Source organism: Bos indicus x Bos taurus, chromosome 10, assembly GCF_003369695.1.
Source record: "Bos indicus x Bos taurus breed Angus x Brahman F1 hybrid chromosome 10, Bos_hybrid_MaternalHap_v2.0, whole genome shotgun sequence".
Lineage (NCBI taxonomy): Eukaryota > Metazoa > Chordata > Mammalia > Artiodactyla > Bovidae > Bos > Bos indicus x Bos taurus.
This window is the reverse complement of record NC_040085.1, coordinates 26307225-26326715: the sequence shown is the minus strand read 5'-3', so window position 1 is coordinate 26326715 and position 19491 is coordinate 26307225. Positions and strand designations below refer to the sequence as shown.

The 19491-nt window shown below is 40.7% G+C and overlaps 1 protein-coding gene across 3 annotated transcripts in view; it reads right to left on the bottom strand.

Annotated features, from left to right (window-relative positions):
- C10H15orf41 (chromosome 10 C15orf41 homolog) overlaps window positions 1–19491 on the bottom strand; it is a 236805-nt gene that overhangs the window by 98963 nt on the left and 118351 nt on the right. For 2 of the 3 annotated variants that reach the window (XM_027553482.1, XM_027553481.1), the window contains exons 9-10: window positions 11449–11514; window positions 10752–10857 (exon numbers count right to left, since the gene is read on the bottom strand). In XM_027553482.1, coding sequence (XP_027409283.1) covers window positions 10752–10857; window positions 11449–11514 — 172 coding nt within the window. Of the gene's footprint in view, window positions 1–4094; window positions 5762–10751; window positions 10858–11448; window positions 11515–19491 lie in introns of those variants that run through there. The other variant, XM_027553483.1, reaches the window with a different exon arrangement.

The following is a 19491-nucleotide window of genomic DNA, read 5'->3' as shown; positions in this document are numbered from 1 at the left end:
CTATGCAATATTGCTCTTTTCAGCATCAGACTTTACTTCCATCACCAATCACATCCACAGCTGGACATTGTTTTCACTTTGGCTCCATCTCTTCATTCTTTCTGAGTTATTTCTCTACTCTACTCCAGTTGCATATTGGGCATCTTGACCTGGGGAGTTCATCTTTCAGTGTCATATTTTTTTTGCCTTTTCATACTGTTCACAGGGTTCTCAAGGCAAGAATACTGAAGTGGTTTGCCATTCCCTTCTCCAGCGGACCACGTTTTGTCAGAACTCTCCACCATGACCTGTCCGTCTTGGGTGGCCCTACACGGCATGGCTCATAGTTTCAGAGTTAGACAGGACCGTGGTCCATGTGATCAGTTTGGTTAGTTTTCTGAGATTGTGGTTTTCATTGTCTGCTCTCTGATGAATGAAGATAAGAGGCTTATGTAAGTTTCCTGAAGGGAGAGACTAAACTGGGTCTTGTTCTGATGGGCGGGGCCAGGCTCAGTAAATCTTTAATCAAATTTTCTGTTGAAGGGCTGGGCTGTTTTCCCTCCCTATTGTTTGGACTCCTGGACACTCACAGACAAGTCTGGCTCCATCTCCCACTCACCTCCAAAGTCAAATTCCCTGGGGGTTCTCAGTCCCTTTGCTGGATCCCCAGGTTGGGAAATCTGTTGCGTGTCCTGGAACTTTCTTCACAGTGCAAGAATTTCTTTGGTATAATTGTTCTGCAATTTGTGGGTCATCTGCTCGGTACCTCTGTGGAGGGGCTAATGGTGACCTCTTCCAAGAGGGCTTATGCCACAGGCTGGGTAACCCAGGCCTGCTGCAGCCAGAGCCCCTGTCCCTGGGGCAAGTCACTGCTGACCCATGCCTCCGCAGGAGACATTCAAACACTCGAAGGCAAGCCTGGCTCAGTCTCTGTGGGGCCTCTGGGTCCTGGTGCGCACAAGGTCTTGTTTGAGCCCTCTGAGCATTTCTGGCAGGTCTGGGGTTTGATTCTAAATGTGACTTCACTCCTCCTACCGTCTTGTAGGGGCTTCTCCTTTGGCCTTGGACGTGGGGTATCACTATTCTGACAAGATGGCAGAGTAGAAGAACGTGCGCTCATCTTCTCCTGAGAGAACTTTTGATTTGTGGTAATCCTTCGGAAACATATGTGACTCATATTAACTCTATCATAATAGTTTAGCAAGAAGAGTCATCCTTTCTACAATTCTTAAGTCCCTGGATTTGGAAAACTGGTCAACCAACCAAAAAGAAAAAATCTTGCATATATCTGAAGACAACAATCAGACATCTTTCTGAGGAACTGCAATTCATTCATATTTCTTTATAAGTCTATTTTTTCCCTTTAATTCTTTAACTCATACCAGTTTCCTCAACCACCATCTCCTTACTGCAAATATCACTTCAGCAGCCTAAGACAACACTTCTAGTGTTCATTCAGCTTTGTATTTAAAGTCAACACTGAAAACAATTAACAATGGCAGAAAACATGAATTCCCTCATGGGGAAAGTTCTTACTATTCACATTCCAAATGCAAAAAAAAAAGGTATGTTATGAAAACTCAAAGTACTATATACACAGAAGACACTTCCTTCACTTTAAAAAAAATATTTCAAGGTTACTCCAGCTAATACAATGTCAAGTATTGTTTGGAGCAAGGAGACATCAGTATCTCACAACCAGCTCCACTCTAAGAAATGGAAAAGCAAATTATTATATTTTACCTTTAGAGAGGCCTTCTGCAGTACATTTGCTAATTATTAGTCAATCTGTCTCTTGTTGCTGTTGAGGACTGCTTGTTAGTATACAGCAGCGGTGCTTTCTGAGGCTGCTGTAATTGAAGGTTTCCAAAAGCATCTATAACTGAGGCTCATTCTCCAACTTGAGACAGATGTGTTGTTAACAAGACTGAAATAACTGGAAATCTGTGATTTGGCTAATTGCAGGCTTCCTGGAAGTATCTTCATAAAAAAAAAACAAAAAAAAACCACTTTGGCCATCCTCTGAAAAATACCTTCCTTGAGTCTAACTGCTGGGCAGCCCCATTCTAAATGCCTCACCTCTCAGGTTAGCACAGACCAGAGAAAGCAATCAGTAAACCATTGAGTAGATAACCAATCTTTAAAAAATACTTAGAGGTAAGAACTAAAGTCAAATCAATTCTTGTGGCAGAGGTATTAGCTTAGCATTGCCTCTAGGAGAGTAGACTTTCTGGAGCCAAAGGTTCAAAAATCCCACAGATGGAACTCAGCTCTTCATCTTTTCAGGTAGACATAAATATGATCAAGACTTCATTTCCTCTGGTGCTCATCTCCCCTCATATCCTAATACCAGCAAAGAAATGACTTTGGAAGACAAATATACTTGCTTACTTTGATACTTTCCTTTAGACCCAGTCAAGAGGGGTCCATAGCCTAGATCCAAACTTTAGAGGATTCTGCTCTGGCCTCCTCTGGTTGAACCCCAGCCCAGGGCTTCCCTGGTGGTTCAGACGGTAAAGAATCTGCTTGCAATATGTGATACCCAATTTTGGGTTGGGAAGATCCCTGGAGAAGGGAATGCCTACCCACTGCAGTATTCTTGCCTAAAGAGTTCCCTGGACAGAGGAGCCTGGCAGGCTACAGTCCATGCGGTCACAAAGAGTAGGACACAACTAAGGGACTAACACATACACACGCACACACACACACACACACAAACACACATAAGGTGTGAAGAGTCTGTGGAGCAAAGGGAACATCTTCACCTGATGTCTCTCCCCGCCAATACCTTTCTAGGCCACACTCTTTGTTACCAGGGACCCCAGAACTTTCTGATTGAAGAGCTCTGAGATAACTCCTGGAGCCTGCCTTTTTGATAAGAGGGCAGACCACCAGAGTGTGCACCTCTGGCCTGAGAGATGACCAAGAGCAGAAGTTTGTGGAAAGGTACATGGAACTTGGATGTGCAGGCTGGGCTGTGCTTGAAACTTCCCAGGTGTAGGATGGAGCCTAAGTGTTAGTGGTAGCTTCTCAGTCATGTCTGACTCTTTGCAACCCTATGGACTGTAGCCCGCCAGGCTCCTCTGTCTATGGAATTCTCCAGGCAAGAATACTGGAGTGGGTAGCTGTTCCCTTCTCCAAGGGATCTTCTCGATCCAGGAATTGAACCCAGGCTTCCTGCATAGAACTCAGATGCTTTACCATCTAAGCCATCAGGGAAATCCCAGGATGGAGACAAAAGTGATAAGAAAAGGGAGATGGGCTATGCAGTGGGGCCACTTCTGTCTACACTGCCACCTGCAGCATGGATCTCCAAGGAGTCTAGGAATTCTTAATGCAAATCAGAATTTCCAGATCTTCATGCAGGATAAAGTCTCAGATATGCAGATGACACCACCCTTATGGCAGAAAGTGAAGAGGAACTCAAAAGCCTCTTGATGAAAGTGAAAGAGGAGAGTGAAAAAGTTGGCTTAAAGCTCAACATTCAGAAAACGAAGATCATGGCATCTGGTCCCATCACTTCATGGCAAATAGATGAGGAAACAGTGGAAACAGTGTCAGACTTTTATTTTTGGGGGCTCCAAAATCACTGCAGATGGTGACTGCAGCCACGAAATTAAACGACGCTTACTCCTTGGAAGGAAAATTATGACCAACCTAGACAGTATATAGAAAAGCAGAGACATTACTTTGCCAACAAAGGTCCGTCTAGTCAAAGCTCTGGTTTTTCCAGTAGTCATGTATGGATGTGAGTTGGACTGTGAAGAAAGCTGAACACCAAAGAATTGATGCTTCTGAACTGTGGTGTTGGAGAAGACTCTTGACAGTCCCTTGGACTGCAAGGAGATCCAACCAGTCCATTCTGAAGGAGATCAGCCCTGGGATTTCTTTGGAAGGACTGATGCTAAAGCTGAAACTCCAGTACTTTGGCCACCTCATGCGAAGAGTTGACTCACTGGAAAAGACTCTGATGCTGGGAGGGATTGGGGGCAGGAGGAGAAGGGGACGACAGAGGATGAGATGGCTGGATGGCATCGCCGACTCGATGGACGTGAGTCTGAGTGAACTCCGGGAGTTGGTGATGGACAGGGAGGCCTGGTGTGCTGCAATTCATGGGGTCTCAAAGAGTCGGACACAACTGAGCGACTGAACTGAACTGAACTTGAAACATAACCCTAAATATTTGGGCGCATTGTACATAGGTCTCTATTCTTATGTTCATAAGTCTCTATTCCTACTCTTGGATTTTTAAGGCATTTCATGTCAAATCTCAAATGAGATACCTACCTTGCTGAAGTTCTGTGAAAGCAAGTAATCAATCTAAGATTAAAAACACGTGCCTAAAAAACTTCATAGTATTTACCATGTAGTTATTGGTTATTTTCTATTTTAAAACTGTATGTAAATAAACATGCTATAGTTCATGGTAAACATCTGCAAAAGTCTATACATCTGGAAAGCCTATAAAAGTTTTCTGGAAAAATGAAGCATTTTCCTCCCCATACTTAGAGTGGCATTCTTAAAGAAAAAATTTGGCCCTGTTGTGTTTTTATTTTTTCTTTCTTGCCGTGCCATGCAGCAAGAAAGATCTTAGTTCCCTGACCAGGGATTAAACCCATGCTTCTTGCAGTGGAGCTCCAAACACTGGATCATGAGGGAAGTCCTTCTTTTGCATTTTAATGTCACAATGTCTAACACAATTCTTACTGGTTGATTCAAAATGTTGCTGTCTGTTATGCATCAGAAAATTCATTCATATACTCATTTGTTCAATAAATATCTATGACCACCTACTGGCAGCTATGTGCCAGGCATCCCACCGGCTTCTGGACATTTGACAATGGATAAAACAGATAAGACTGAACTCAATATATTTACTGGAGGAGGGTGATAAGTAAACAAGCAATTACAATATTTGACAAATGCTATGAAATTATTAGGAAAACACAGGAGGGGCACTGAACCCAATCTTGAACTACAGGAAGGTTTCCCAAAGACATGTCAGTCAGGCTGAGTGCTGAAGTGAGCCAAGTAGGAGTTTATCTAGCAGAAAAGGAAATTAAAATATCTGCTGAGAAGATTTCTACATTCCATCAGACCATGATACTCTGGAGAAAGAGACAGAGGAGAGTACATCTGTTGATTGCCAAGCACTGTGAAAGTGATTTGTATGTATTAAACAACTGATCTTCACAACAGTATGTGAAGAAGGTATTATTAATCCCATTATATTGAGGAAGAAAAACAAAGGCTCAGGGAGGTTAAGCAAGCTGTTTCCAGGAATGGATCCAGAGAGTGGCAAGGCCTGGCTTCAAACCCAAGAACACGATAGATTTCTCCCATTACCTCAAGGATCGTTGAATTGGAAAATCATGTTCAAACAAAACTTTGCCTTATTCTTTCCAGTCAGTAAGCTTAGATCTTCTTTGAGAGAAGTAGAGAGGTATTAGCTACCAAGTGCACTTTGGTTTTAAAAAGACTCCACTGATGGCAGTGTGTCAGAATGTGCCCAGAATGGCCGGGGACTGGGCTGAGCTTACAAATGAGATTTCTGTGTTCCTGACTTGGTGCTGTTGGGCATGGTTCCTGTGCCGTATGGTTGCATGTGGCTCTTCGTAATTTAGGTTCATCAGTGTTTTCATCCAAACTGACCCATTTTATCTTCAACCACTCAAGTGAGCCTAGGGTGTCTGCTTCTGCTTCTTTGAAAGGCCTCAAGTTAGAACCCATGTGTATTCTGGCCTCAGACTATAGAGTTAGTTTCTTCTTTATCTGTCATCATCTGAAAATGAAAATGCTATTAGTAATGTAGGTCAAATTGTCAAAGAACCCACCTTTTGACTAGAATAGTAGGATAAGAGGGCATTTTTTTTGTTGTCAACTGCATAAATTTGTATATATATGTAGCCTGAAATATTCTGATATACATATATATACATACATATATATATACACACACACTGATATATGTAAATATACATGTATTTTCTATGCAACTGTATACATAGCCCTATATAATTTGGGGCTCTATTATGGCCCAAATGCTGCTTCTCAGAGGCAGTCTTAAAACCCCACAGAAGTGGGGACTGTAGAGTTCTAAGGAGCTCGTTAATCAAGGTTCATACCCGGGATGAGGGCCTACTCGCCGGAAAGGCAGCTCAAGTTCTATACTTAATCTGATTTTAGAGAAGGTGCCTATTGCAAAATTTAAATTTTGTTTGAAGTGAATTAAGACAGAAAAAAATTCTTGAAGTTTTGATTATAAAAGAATGAGCTGCACACATGTAGTAATTAGAAACAGCAACACAAAAGGTAAAGCTCTTTCAAACCAAGTAAATTTGTGTTTAAATGTTTCTAACTACAGTCTTACTCATTCCCTCAGATAAGGGTAAATTTTATGAAGAAAAAAGTAAAGCTGATTGAGGAGAGAAATGACTGAGGGTGATGCCATCTAGACTGGGTGGCTGGGGAAGGTCCCCTTGAGGAAGGAAATTTGAGCAGACAGCTGAATGGCATCGTAAAGGGCAAGCTACGTGGAGATCCAAGTGAAGACAGTTCCAAGCCGAAGGATTAGCCAGAGTGAGGGTCTTGAAGTAGAAACAAGCAGCGTAGACTCAAGAAAGATGGAGAAAGCTGCCAAGGAAGTTTAAGAGACAGAGAGAACTCTAGGTGAAGGGAGAGCACAGGTGTGGCCAGGACTGAGGTGAGAGGCAGTTCATACAGGGCTCTGAATGTCATGGTACAGAGTTTGGATTGTATTTTTTTTTTAATTTTTTATTGTAAATATTTGCTTCACAATATTGTATTGGTTTCTGCCATACACCAACATGAATCAGTCACAGGTGTACATGTGTCCCTCCCTCTTGAACCTCCCTCCTCATCTCCCTCCTCTAGGATATCAGTTGCATTTTAAATGTGGTGGGAAGCCACTGAAGAGTGTTAAGCAGGGAAGTGACACAATCTGACTCATATTTTCCGAGAGTCACTCTGCCTAGGGTATGAAACTCTGACCGTAGGCGTACAAGTGCTGACGTAAGAAGACCAGTTTTGGAAACTGTGGTAATAGTCCGAGAGAAGATGACAGACAGTGAGGCAACAGCAGGTGTGGTGGGGACACACGGCGAGATCTGTGGTGAAGGCAGGGCTGAATGGACCTGCCGGTGAATTGCTGATGATACTTGGGGTTTTGGGCTTGAGTATTGGGAGAGATTGCGATGGCACTCATTGAGAGGCTAATAAGCTTGAGGAGAAAAGTCAGGAGTTTAATTTTGGATATGTAAAGTCTGAGATATTTATTAGGTATCCAGGAGGTGATACTGAGCAGACAGATGGCTAGACAAACAAATGTGTACTCGGGGGAAAGTCTTAGGGCTGGGGATAAAAGTTAGAGATAGCAGCACGAGATGAAATAGAAAGCCACTGTCTCTGGTGAGATCTCCAGGGAACACCCAGGAACTATGCAGACAGAAGAGGGAGGAGGGTGAGCGCTGAGTTCCAGGGCCTTCAAGCCTAGAGCTGGGAAGAGGGCGAAGAACCAGAAAAGGAGAAAGAATACACAAGGTGGAAGTCAGGGAAAAAAATCTCAGAAGAATGTCTCTTGGAAGCTAAAAATGAACAAAAAAAAGCTTTAACAAAGAGGGAGGGTGTGGTCAACTTTGTCAGGAGTTGCTTATAGGGTGAGTAAGAATATCAATTTACATAAAAAGAAAACTCAGAGAAATATTACACTAAACTTCAGGGCTCTGCAGTTATTTATATAGAAAAATAGGCTTAGACAAGATTACGATTTCTCAAACATTAACTGAACAGTCTTATCATAGGATCCAATGTTAAAAATAGGGTGACAATTCTGATAATCATTTCGTGATGTATGTATGTCAAATTATTATGCTATATATACACCTTAAATTTACACAGGGCTGTATGGCAATTATATCTCAAGAAAACTGGAAGAAAATCTAAGAACAGTGTGACATTAGATAACAGTTTTATGTTGACTAGAGGCTTATTCGGAGAAGGCAATGGCACCCCACTCCAGTACTCTTGCCTGGAAAATCCCATGGACGGAGGAGCCTGGTAGGCTGCAGTCCATGGGGTCGCTAAGAGTTGGACACGACTGAGCGACTTCACTTTCACTTTTTACTTTCATGCATTGGAGAAGGAAATGGCAACCCACTCCAGTGTTCTTGCCTGGAGAATCCCAGGGGCGGCAGAGCCTGGTGGGCTGCCGTCTACGGGGTCACACAGAGTCACAACTGAAGCGACTTAGCAGCAGCAGCAGCAGCAGCAGTAGCAGCAGAGGCTTATTACACAAATAAAGCCATTAGCCCAAACTGCAACCAATACCCTCTTGAAAGGTTACCTACAGATGGGAGAGACAATTTCTTCCAACTCTGAGGAATTTTAGCAACTGCTGTTGAGGTGTGTTGAGGTGAAAATATGAAAAAATGTAGGATTCCCAAACTTTGGTCAATGGGCTAAGTTTTTCTTCAGTCAAAACGCCCCATCACTGACAAGTCTTACTTACAAGTAAATGCCTCTATGTTCCACATTGAATTGCTTTTCTTGGCCTCTCTGCAGACATGTGGTGAACCAGTGACTTCTGTGTAGAGCATTTCCCTCTTGAATAATCTGGCTTCCCCTTACCACATAACGCATACATTCAAAGAAAGTGTTTAAGAAACACAAGCCAACAGTAGTAATTGTAGCAAAGGTAGTAACCATATAAATAAAACATCATTAAAATTTAAAAAGCAGCATGCAACAAAATAATCCAAAATTTTGTCCAAATCAAACTATTAAATCATCCACTGCTCTGAACCCTCTCCAGCCATGTGAATAATCCATAGTTTATCACACAGGTGATTTGATTATTTTAATCAGCCTCTAAAATGGTGAGGGCTGAGCACAGAGTAGACAACAGCTGAGTTGTTTTAGAATGAAGACATGCCTTTGGAATTTTTAGGTAAGCTTCACTATTTTGGATTCAAATTCTAATTGTTTCTCATAAAAGGCTTGACCAGTACCAAAGTGGGAAGACAGTCTTGATGCAAAATGATTCAGTTTAGCAGTTAAAAAAAAAAAAATTCCTTTAGCAACCTAAACTTAAACAATTTGATTTTCTTGTCATTGCTTTCCCTACACTATCAAAAATGATGCTTTCTTTACTATTTCCAACTCATCATAAAATTGCTAAAAATCTGAAATTCAATTTACCACATTACTGCTAATTTGAATAATGGCTGAATAAAAGACAGGAAACGCTGAAGCAGCATTGATTTCTAAAACATTTTGCACTTTCCTCCTCCATCCCTGTAAAGTAAAGCTCGGATGCCACGCACAATTACACAAGAAAATCAAGAAAGCCATTACGTTCAGCATTTTGTCATGATCATTGTTACCATGGCAAAAAGTGGGCTTAGTTTAGCACATCTGCTACAGGCGAGGCCCACTGGCTTTTTGTAAAGCTGGGTAACAATATAATGCCAAATTCTGGAGACTGTCACTGTTTTCTTCCAGGGTAATACTACTGCCCATAGATGTTACTGTCTCCTTCCTTAGTGACCCAAACCAATGCCATCCTACCGTCGTATTCTTAAAGTTGTTCAGTACCAAGGAACACAGTTAATTTAGGAAGGTTACCCTTTGACCCACCTTCTGGTCTAATGAAAGCTTATGCTATGCTATGCTAAGTCACTTCAGTCGTGTCCGACTCTGTGTGACCCCATAGACGGGCAGCCTACCAGGCTCCCCTGTCCCTGGGATTCTCCAGGCAAGAACACTGGAGTGGGTTGCCATTTCCTTCTCCAATGCATGAAGGTGAAAAGTGAAAGTGAAGTCGCTCAGTCGTGTCCAACTTTTAGCGACCCCATGGACTGCAGCCTACCAGGCTCCTCCATCCATGGGAGTTTTCAGGCAAGAGTACTGGGGTGGGGTGCCATTGCCTTCTCCGTATGAAAGCTTAGGACTCCAATAATAGCAAATGCCAAAGTTTCAACAGTTGTATTGTAAACATCAATAGAGCTGTACTAAAAATTGCATGGAGTTAGAAGTGACCAAGACAATGCATGATAACTAGCTGTAGGCATATTATTTCCTTATTTGTAAAATGGGAATAAAATCCCATTATCCCAAATAATCTTGTGAATAAAATCCCATTATCCCCAAATCACACTTTCTTGTGAGTATTAACTGAGATAATCTGCAGGCCCAGACACATGAGGGGGTACTCAGTAATATAGCATCCTCCCCCTTCCTCCAACACCATCTTTTTCTTGACCACTGAGATTCCCATGCCTTTAGAAATGTTGGTTAAGTTGGTAGGTAAATGCTTTTCTATCATTAGAAGGTTAATTCGTTTTGACTTTCATATCGTTTGGATACTTTCCTCAGAGAGCTGAGGATAAAATACTTTTTTAAGATCTGATAGAAGGCATAACTTTCACATCAAGAGGATGAAAGTCAGTGTCAATAATATTATATCACATTCTATTATTCATATTTTAAGTGACACCAATATTATCACTGTAAAATGGAAAATGGAGTATATAATAATTTTGACCTCATGCACAGATTTTTTTGTTTTAAAAAGTGAAGTAACATTATGAATGCAGAGAAGTTGAAATTATCTGAAATGAATACATTAATCAAGTCTGCGTATTTACTAGAAACAAAGGCTACTAGCATTTTTACCATCTAAACAAAATATTTTTTTTCTAATGAAATTTCAGCAGAGTATCGTTTATCTTAAGAGAAAAATAATGGGGCCTTACCTATTCCAGTAGCTCCAGAACTGGTCATGCAGGTAGGCATGGTGGCTACATTCATCACCAAATGAGGCTTTGCTTTCAATCCAGTGAATTATGTGCCCTTCTACAGCTAAGGAACAAAGCATTACGAATACAGAGCAAAGGGAAGGGGAGATGGAAAATTCTGACTCTGCCTGGGTCTCTCCATGCTTCACATTAATGAAGAGAGGCTTAACCCTCACCGTCATGTAGGGATGTAATTATAAAACAACACATCGTACCTGTTTGTGACAAGGAATGTTTATGCTACAGTCACATCCCTTTTATTTTTGTCATTTACAAAAGTCTCCCTCCTATTCTGAGATTGCCTGTATAAACTGACAATACAAAAGCAAACCAAAGTGATCCTGGCTTTTCCACAGAACTCTGTTTTAAAAATGAATATACAGAGAAATGACTTGAAAATGGTAACCAAAATGTCTTTTGAAGACATGCTTATTTCTTAAACATAGGTAAAAGTTTTTAAAGCTTAGGTTTCTTCTGAACCTATTATTTTCTGCCAATTAAAAATCTTTTGCAATTATTTCACACATTTGAATACAAAATTATCAAGCTAATAGATTCTTTGGGAACATTTGTTAATATTAACAAAAATTTTAAAAGCTATGGGAAAAAACACATCGCTTTATAAACAAATGCAGAGTAGAGTCTAAGGACTTACCAACTGGTACTTGTAAAATAAAGTCTGGCGTTTTGTCATAACCTCTTGCACGAAGCTGATCTTCATCTACAGGAAGAACAAATACTATTACTTATCACAGTATGCCATTAACAAGACAGCAATATAATTGCTTTTCTTTCTTAAAAATGTGTAAAAATTACTGATGCAGTCACACATATCATTCTTATGTATGCAGTGCTGTGTCAGAATAAATGAACTTTCTTCACAAACCTGGAGTAGAGATATAAAAATGTCTCTTTGTCCCTTCTGCATTTTTATATCTTTATTATAAACATCATTAATTCAAGCTGTCATATGCTACCTTTCTTATAATTGAAAATATACTCAAAATAATGAAATATACTTACTGATTAAAAGAAAAGGTTTCCACCATCATGAACATTGCTAATGTTATCAAGCCCATACTGACAATTTACAGTAAGGCATAAGCACTTTGGCTTTTACAATTATAAAACAAATGCTTTCATTAAAGCAATTAAGAAAGTTTAGTTTCAATTAGTGAAACTATTTCTACACACAAGAACATAAGAGAGAGACAAGGGACAATGAGATCCCCACAGAGAATTAATTACCCTGCTTAATACCTTTGGTCTGCTATTGTTTCTGGCATTTACCAGAGTTTTTACAACTAACAATATGTAATTCTAAAAAGCAAACAGGCTTTGAGATTTTTTTTCTAAGTCTGTTCGATTTCTTGATCTTCTGTAAATATCAATGAGCCATTCAGGAGGAAAGGAGGCAGGAAAACAGAGAGCTTGTCAAAGTTGGAAAAAACTAGCTAGATGCTTGGTTTAAAAAAAAAAGAAAAATCCTCCAATATTTTCTAAAAGCTGTCCTTGACTTCTAATGGCATTACAATGTGATTCTGAATGAGCAGTTCTCTGTTAGATTTTGGAGTGACCTGGTCATTCAATTCCAGACATGGCTTTCTGTCTTCACCCAACCTCAACTAATGGCCCAACCAAGTAACAAGGAAGGCTGTGTGGTCTCTTAACATCTACTGGGCTGTTGACATTGTCATGCATCCCATTCGCCTTCCTGCATCACCTTTGATTAAAATTAATGACCCATTCCCAGTGTTGGGTAGCTTATTTCCAATTCATTTGTCAGGCCAAGACAGTGGTTTCATGGCCAACGTTCAGAAATTCTGTTTTAGAACACTCTTGTGTACATCCTGAAAGGTCAGCATTTTAAACATAAATAACCTTTTAATGATAAGATACACTTAAACTAGATATTTAATTACATTTGGTTAAAGTTGGTATCCTTTACTGAAATTCTGAAGGACTGATGCTAGAATTCAAAACAATCTCCTCTGCTTGAAAGATAAAAAAATACCAACATAACTGTTGAGATAAGGAAATAAAGTAATCTTACTTTAAAAACAAGAGAATGTGGAAAACTGGACTATAAATGAACAAGACTGAAAAAATTTCTATCCTCTCAATGCATTCTGGCTACAAGAATGTTTAATGCAAAAGGCATTTATTAAATCAGCCCAAGTGCCTTGAGCTGATGCTTCAGGTAGCTGATGAACAGTTTTAAAAGCTGTGAAAGTAAAAGTCGCTCAGTCATATCCGACTCTTTGCGACGCCATGGACTATACAGTCCATGGAATTCTCTAGGTCAGAATGCTGGTACAGTAGGTAGCCTATCCCTTCTGCTTGGGATCTTCCCAACCCAGAAATCAAACTGGGGTCTCCCGCATTGCAGGTGGATTCTTTACCAAGCTCAGCAATCCGCCTGCAATGCAGGAGACCTGGGTTTGATCCCTGGGTTGGGAAGATCTCTGGGAGAAGGGAAAGGCTTCCCACTCCAGCATTCTGGCCTGGAGAATTCCACGGGCTGTAAAGTCCATGGTGTGGCAAAGAGTCGGATATGACTGAGTGACTTTAAAAGCTGGGTTGACATTAAAGATACACTGGTCTGTTTAAAATTACCCATATTTGAGTCTTCTAACTGGCCTTTGGAAGAATTTGAGCTTGCTGAGATACTCCCAAAAGAAGAACTTCTTTGGTTTCTGGTGGTTGCAAAATTGGAAGCAGAGTTCCCTAGGGGCATAGGAACTGGAACATAAGGAGTTGCCATCTTCTTTTGGCTTTTGTAACAAACTTGCACACTTCTGAGTCCGAACAATTAGAGAACAAGTAATAAGCAATGCATTATTTTCTTCTTAGGAATTCACTCTCTCAGCCCGCTCAGGCGCGCTGCCCTGGGAGGGTTAACTCCAACCCTGCCTCACCACAGCTTCTGAAAGAGATGGGAATACCAGACCACCTGATCTGCCTCTTGAGAAATTTGTATGCAGGTCAGGAAGCAACAGTTAGAACTGGACATGGAACAACAGACTGGTTCCAAATAGGAAAAGGAGTTCGTCAAGGCTGTATATTGTCACCCTGTTTATTTAACTTCTATGCAGAGTACATCATGAGAAACGCTGGACTGGAAGAAACACAAGCTGGAATCAAGATTGCCGGGAGAAATATCAATAACCTCAGATATGCAGATGATACCACCCTTATGGCAGAAAGTGAAGAGGAACTCAAAAGCCTCTTGATGAAAGTGAAAGTGGAGAGTGAAAAAGTTGGCTTAAAGCTCAACATTCAGAAAACGAAGATCATGGCATCCGGTCCCATCACTTCATGGGAAATAGATGGGGAAACAGTGGAAACAGTGTCAGACTTTATTTTTGGGGGCTCCAAAATCACTGCAGATGGTGACTGCAGCCATGAAATTAAAAGACGCTTACTCCTTGGAAGGAAAGTTATGACCAACCTAGATAGCATATTCAAAAGCAGAGACATTACTTTGCCAACAAAGGTTTGTCTAGTCAAGGCTATGGTTTTTCCTGTGGTCATGTATGGATGTGAGAGTTGGACTGTGAAGAAGGCTGAGTGCCGAAGAATTGGTGCTTTTGAACTGTGGTGTTGGAGAAGACTCTTGAGAGTCCCTTGGACTGCAAGGAGATCCAACCAGTCCATTCTGAAGGACATCAGCCCTGGGATTTCTTTGGAACGAATGATGCTAAAGCTGAAACTCCAGTACTTTGGCCACCTCATGCAAAGAGTTGACTCACTGGAAAAGACTCTGATGCTGGGAGGGATTGGGGGCATGAGGAGAAGGGGACAACAGAGGATGAGATGGCTGGATGGCATCACTGACTCGATGGACGTGAGTCTGAGTGAACTCTGGGAGTTGGTGATGGACAGGGAGGCCTGGCGTGCTGCAATTCATGGGGTCGCAAGGAGTCGGACACGACTGAGTGACTGATCTGATCTGATCTGACATTCAAGAAGAGAGATTAATAGTTTATTAAAACTATCCTAGTTTGATCAACCTTTGCAGGTGTTCGAAATCTGCTTCAGAAGGAAAAATTATGATGTTTCTGACAGTGGCTAAAAACAAAATTTCAAAGGTCACCAAGCAATCCAAATGCACACACTAAAATCTCTTAAAAGGCAGTTACACTCCTGTTCACCACACCCAAATTACTAACACAGTACCTACAGTTTAAATTTCATGACTTAATGTGAAAAATTAAAAAAAACACCTAAACTCCTCAAACTGAACATAAACATCAGAGAATCTCTCCATCTTTCTGTGGAGAACCTCAAACTGTAACACAGTACTCCTACTCTCTACACCGTCCCCACATCCCTCCTTCTCAGCATAAAGGTGATTCAACTGTAACTGTAGTCAAAAGACAGCTTCTAGAAACCTCTGCTACTCCCAGCAATATTACATTTTTTCTTTTTTAAGTAAAGAGGTTATTCCACACATCTGAAATACTTTGTTGTTATGCATTGGGTATTGTCTCTGTTCTTTATTTTCTAAACTCTGTCTTACCTCCTCTGTTTCAACCTTCACATCATTCCTTTCAACCTAGATTTTCCTTTACTTGGCAAAATTCAGAGAAAATGACAGGACAAGTCTAGGAGGTGGTATTCATTCAGGAAGAGCTGTCCCTGCTCACCTGGTCTCAGCACCAGGAGATGGAAGTTTCTATCAAAGATCACCGTACTGGGAGATTTTTAAGTCAACCCCATCTATCTGACCAGATTTCCTGGCCTTTGCATTATGCTCCTTTCCTGGTTCTCAGACGGTTAAAGATTCCTTACCATGATCATTATCCCAACCACTGGGTATGGATTTAACATTTGGTTGACCATCTGGTGGGTCAGGGTTCAAACTGTAAGATCTAGAGGCTACGGCTCACTCATCACCCAAAACACTACCTGTGCCTCATTCCTTGTTCATCCCCTCGTCTTACTGTGCGTAGGCCTAGCTCCCACCACACCCAGAGCCTGAAGCCTCTGCTCTGAGAACAGGAAATGTTTCTTTTCATTTTTTAAAACCCTATTCACTGCCCTATTCTCACCACCAACAAACACCTGTGTGTGTATGTCTGCACTCACTTGGGTTTAACTCTTTGCGACCCCATGGACTCTAGCCTGCTAGGCTCCTCTGTCCATGGTTTTTCCCAGGCAAGAATACTGGAGTGGGTTGCCATTTCCTCTTCAAGGGGATCTTCCAAACCAGTGTCTCCTACGCATCTCCTGCATTACAGGCAGATTCTTTACCACTGAGCCACCAGGGAGGCCAGTTGGCACATATTTAATACACAAATGGGTAAATGAATAAAATATAAGTGCATTTTTAAGAGTACCATGTCTTCCACAAAGCTGACCCAGACTGACTAAGTAATTTTCTTTCCTGATTTAAAAGACAGCAAAAGTGACCCAAAGCTCAAGGTGGGAAGTTTTCCTATTTTGTTTGGTCTGCAATATTTTAAATAACATTGGATTTATCCATTCCTTAATGTTTGGGCAGAATTCCCCCCATAAGCAATCCAGGCCTGGTGCTACTATAATGTGTAGCTCTTTGGTTACTTTTACTACCTTTTTTTTTTTTTTTTTTTTGATGGTTACTGATCTGTTTAGATTTTATATCTCTTCTATAATCAGTTTTTCAATTTTTATTTTCCTTGAGAATCTTAAGTTTCATCAGAGTTCTCAGGGCTTTTTATACATATTGGAGCCAAGTGGTTACTTATGAGTCTCTGAACTTTCTAAGTAGAAAGCTGGATGTTTAAGTAACTTGATGTTTTCTTCAAGAAAAAATGATGAGGGCTGAGAAAGAGGAAAGAATAACATTGGTTTAAAAGCCTAGGAGAAGAGTTTCAGAATAGCACTTTTAGAATAACTCCTAAAATTGTTGGGGATCAATATGAAATCAGTCTCCAAATCCTGTATACCTAACTTACTCAGTGAATGCAGCAAATATGAAGTAGGGCTCTTCTGACTTAGCATATACTGAAAATGCCCAATATATCTCATAAATACAAAGCTTGTTAATAAGCTTCCCTGGTGTCTCAGTGGTAGAATCTGCCTGCCAATGTAGGAGACAGGGGTTTGATCCCTGGGTCAGGAAGATCCTCTGGAGAAGGAAATGGAATTCCATTCTGGTATTCTTGCCTGGAAAATCCCATGGACAGAGGGACCTGGCAGGCTACAATCCACAGGGTAGCAAAGAATGGGACACGACTTGGCCACTAAATAAGAACAAGCTTGTTAATGTCACAGTCCAAGTATTGATTATCAAAATTAATATAAGAATAGTTTCACTTAAAAGAAGACTCATTAGCCTCTAGATCCACAAAATGTAGGATTTTTAGATAAAGGGTACCTCATGAAACATAGTACTCTGAGCTTATAGAGTCTTCTAACATTCCAACTTACACATGATACAATGAAAGAGGTCAGCAGAAGTGACTGTCAACACCTTTTTGTTATTGTTCAGTCACTTAGTTATGTCCAACTTTGCGATCCCATAGACTGCAGCATGCCAGGCTTCCCTGTCCTTCATTATCTCCCAGAGTTTGCCCAAACTCATGTCCACTGAGTTGGTGAAAACATCCAGCCATCCAACCATCTCATCCTCTGTTGTCCCCCTTCTCCTCCTGCCCTCAATCTTCCCCAGCATCAGGGTCTTTTCCAAGGACTTGGCTCTTTGCATCAGGTGGCCAACCACATGGGTCTTTCATATAGCCAGATACCATCTCAGCCAAGCTCTGGTTTGTCCCAACAGACCATATACAATTTTTAATTATGGAAAATATTTAAATGTCATCATGTGTAGTACTTATGAAGCGGCAAAAAAATTCTCATTTTCCTCCTAGAAGATTTGAAAACACGAGAGCGGGGATGGGTCTTGGACACTGTTTAGTTGACACCTGCCTGAAGAGGAAGTGAACAAAATCAACGCTTGACTTCTACTATCTTGATGATCCTTTCTCCAATGTAACTAAAAAACCAATGAAACCGCATCTACAGATAAAACCGATGATAAATTTTTCAAAACAATCCAGTTCTTCATTTATTTTTAAGTTGTCAGGCTTGCCTTTGGAGGACATTTTAAAAAAGGAATCACATAAATGTAAAGATCACTGTGAAAGTTTAATTTCTCTGGCCTTTTAATTACCCTCTCCTCTAAATGCCCAAAATATCCACAGCAATTAAGTACTAATTACACAATTTCTTTCTTTAAAAGAAAGGGCTGATTTTGAGTCAGAGAACAAAACACATCTGAAACTGGTTAACATATACTTAAGAATCATAGCAGGGCATGAGGGCTATAAGAAAAAGTTTGAAGTTTTCCTTTTTTGTTTCCTTAAAAGGCTTTAAATTTAAGAAATACAGTTATTCACAGAGAAATTATGCAAAATTCCAGTTCATAACATCTGAAAATGAAAAGAGAAATAACATTCTGACATGGCCTTTTATCTATGAATTTGTCAAAAGGTTTCTAAAATCCTAGGTTAAAATACCTTGTATGACAAAAAAAATCTTTTTAACATCGGTTACATTTTTTACTAAATTGGGGAAGGGCAAAAAAGACACTTCAATACAAATGAAAACTACAGTATATTTTTTCTACTCTAGTATTTTGTTTTTCTATGTGTTTTTTTTTTTAAATCCCAAAATACTGTTTCATTCAATAACTGGAGCTGTGACCTTCACATCCCATATTTCTATCTTCTCTAGAAGGAAGTTTCACAGGCTTTCTACCTAATTAAAGAATTTAGCAGGGTTTTGATAATAGATATTATGCTATGCAAACCATGTGCAAAGGTACATAGAACAGATATGCATTTAATGGGGAGACCGAGATGAATGAAACCTTTAGAGGACCTAAAAATTTCATTACGTCCATTAGTTTCAATCTTTTCCCCCAAAGCCTCTTATCAAAGCCACTAATAAGGAATACAGCTGACTGCTCTGACCTTATCCTTTGTTTATGTCTTTAGGGGACAATACTAGTGAAAACTAAAGTGCCCTAAAGACAGGGAACAAATGGGGGTGGATGTCACAAGTCAGAACAGTGCCAAGTGAGGCAGGGTAGGCTGGTCCCCATTGACTGGTGGTTCTGGAGACAGAGAACATGAACATGGACAACAGAAGCAAAACTCTTCCTTCTGTACCTCACTCTGTTGCTGTTGTTCTACAGTCGCGAAGTCGTGTGCGACTCTGCGACCCCATGAACTGCAGCAGCATGCCAGGCTTCCCTGTTCTTCACTGTCTCATGGAGCTTACTCAAATTTATGTCCATTGAGTCTGTGATGCCATCCAACCATCTCAACCTCTGTTGTCCCCTTCTCCTCTTGCCCTCAACCTTTCCCAGCGTCAAGGTCTTTCCCAATGAGTTGGCTCTTCTAATCAGGTGGCCAAAGTATTGGAGCTTCAGCTGTATCACTCTAAATTCTTTTGGTTTAACACCACAAGAGAAGGGACAAGTCAGAAGTCAGCATGGTAGAGTAAAAAAGAATTCAGGGCAAGCTGTTCTGGGGTGGGGTGGGGTAACTGTGATTCGAGGTCTGAGGCAAGTTTCCACTAAACAGAATAGGGGGACTGGAGGGTCACAGAGTCCTTTGTAACTCCAAAATTCTGTGCAATGGATGAATGTCAGCCTTTGTCTGGCCCAGCTCTTTTAGCTGTTGTCACTGATGTGAGAACCTGTTGTGCC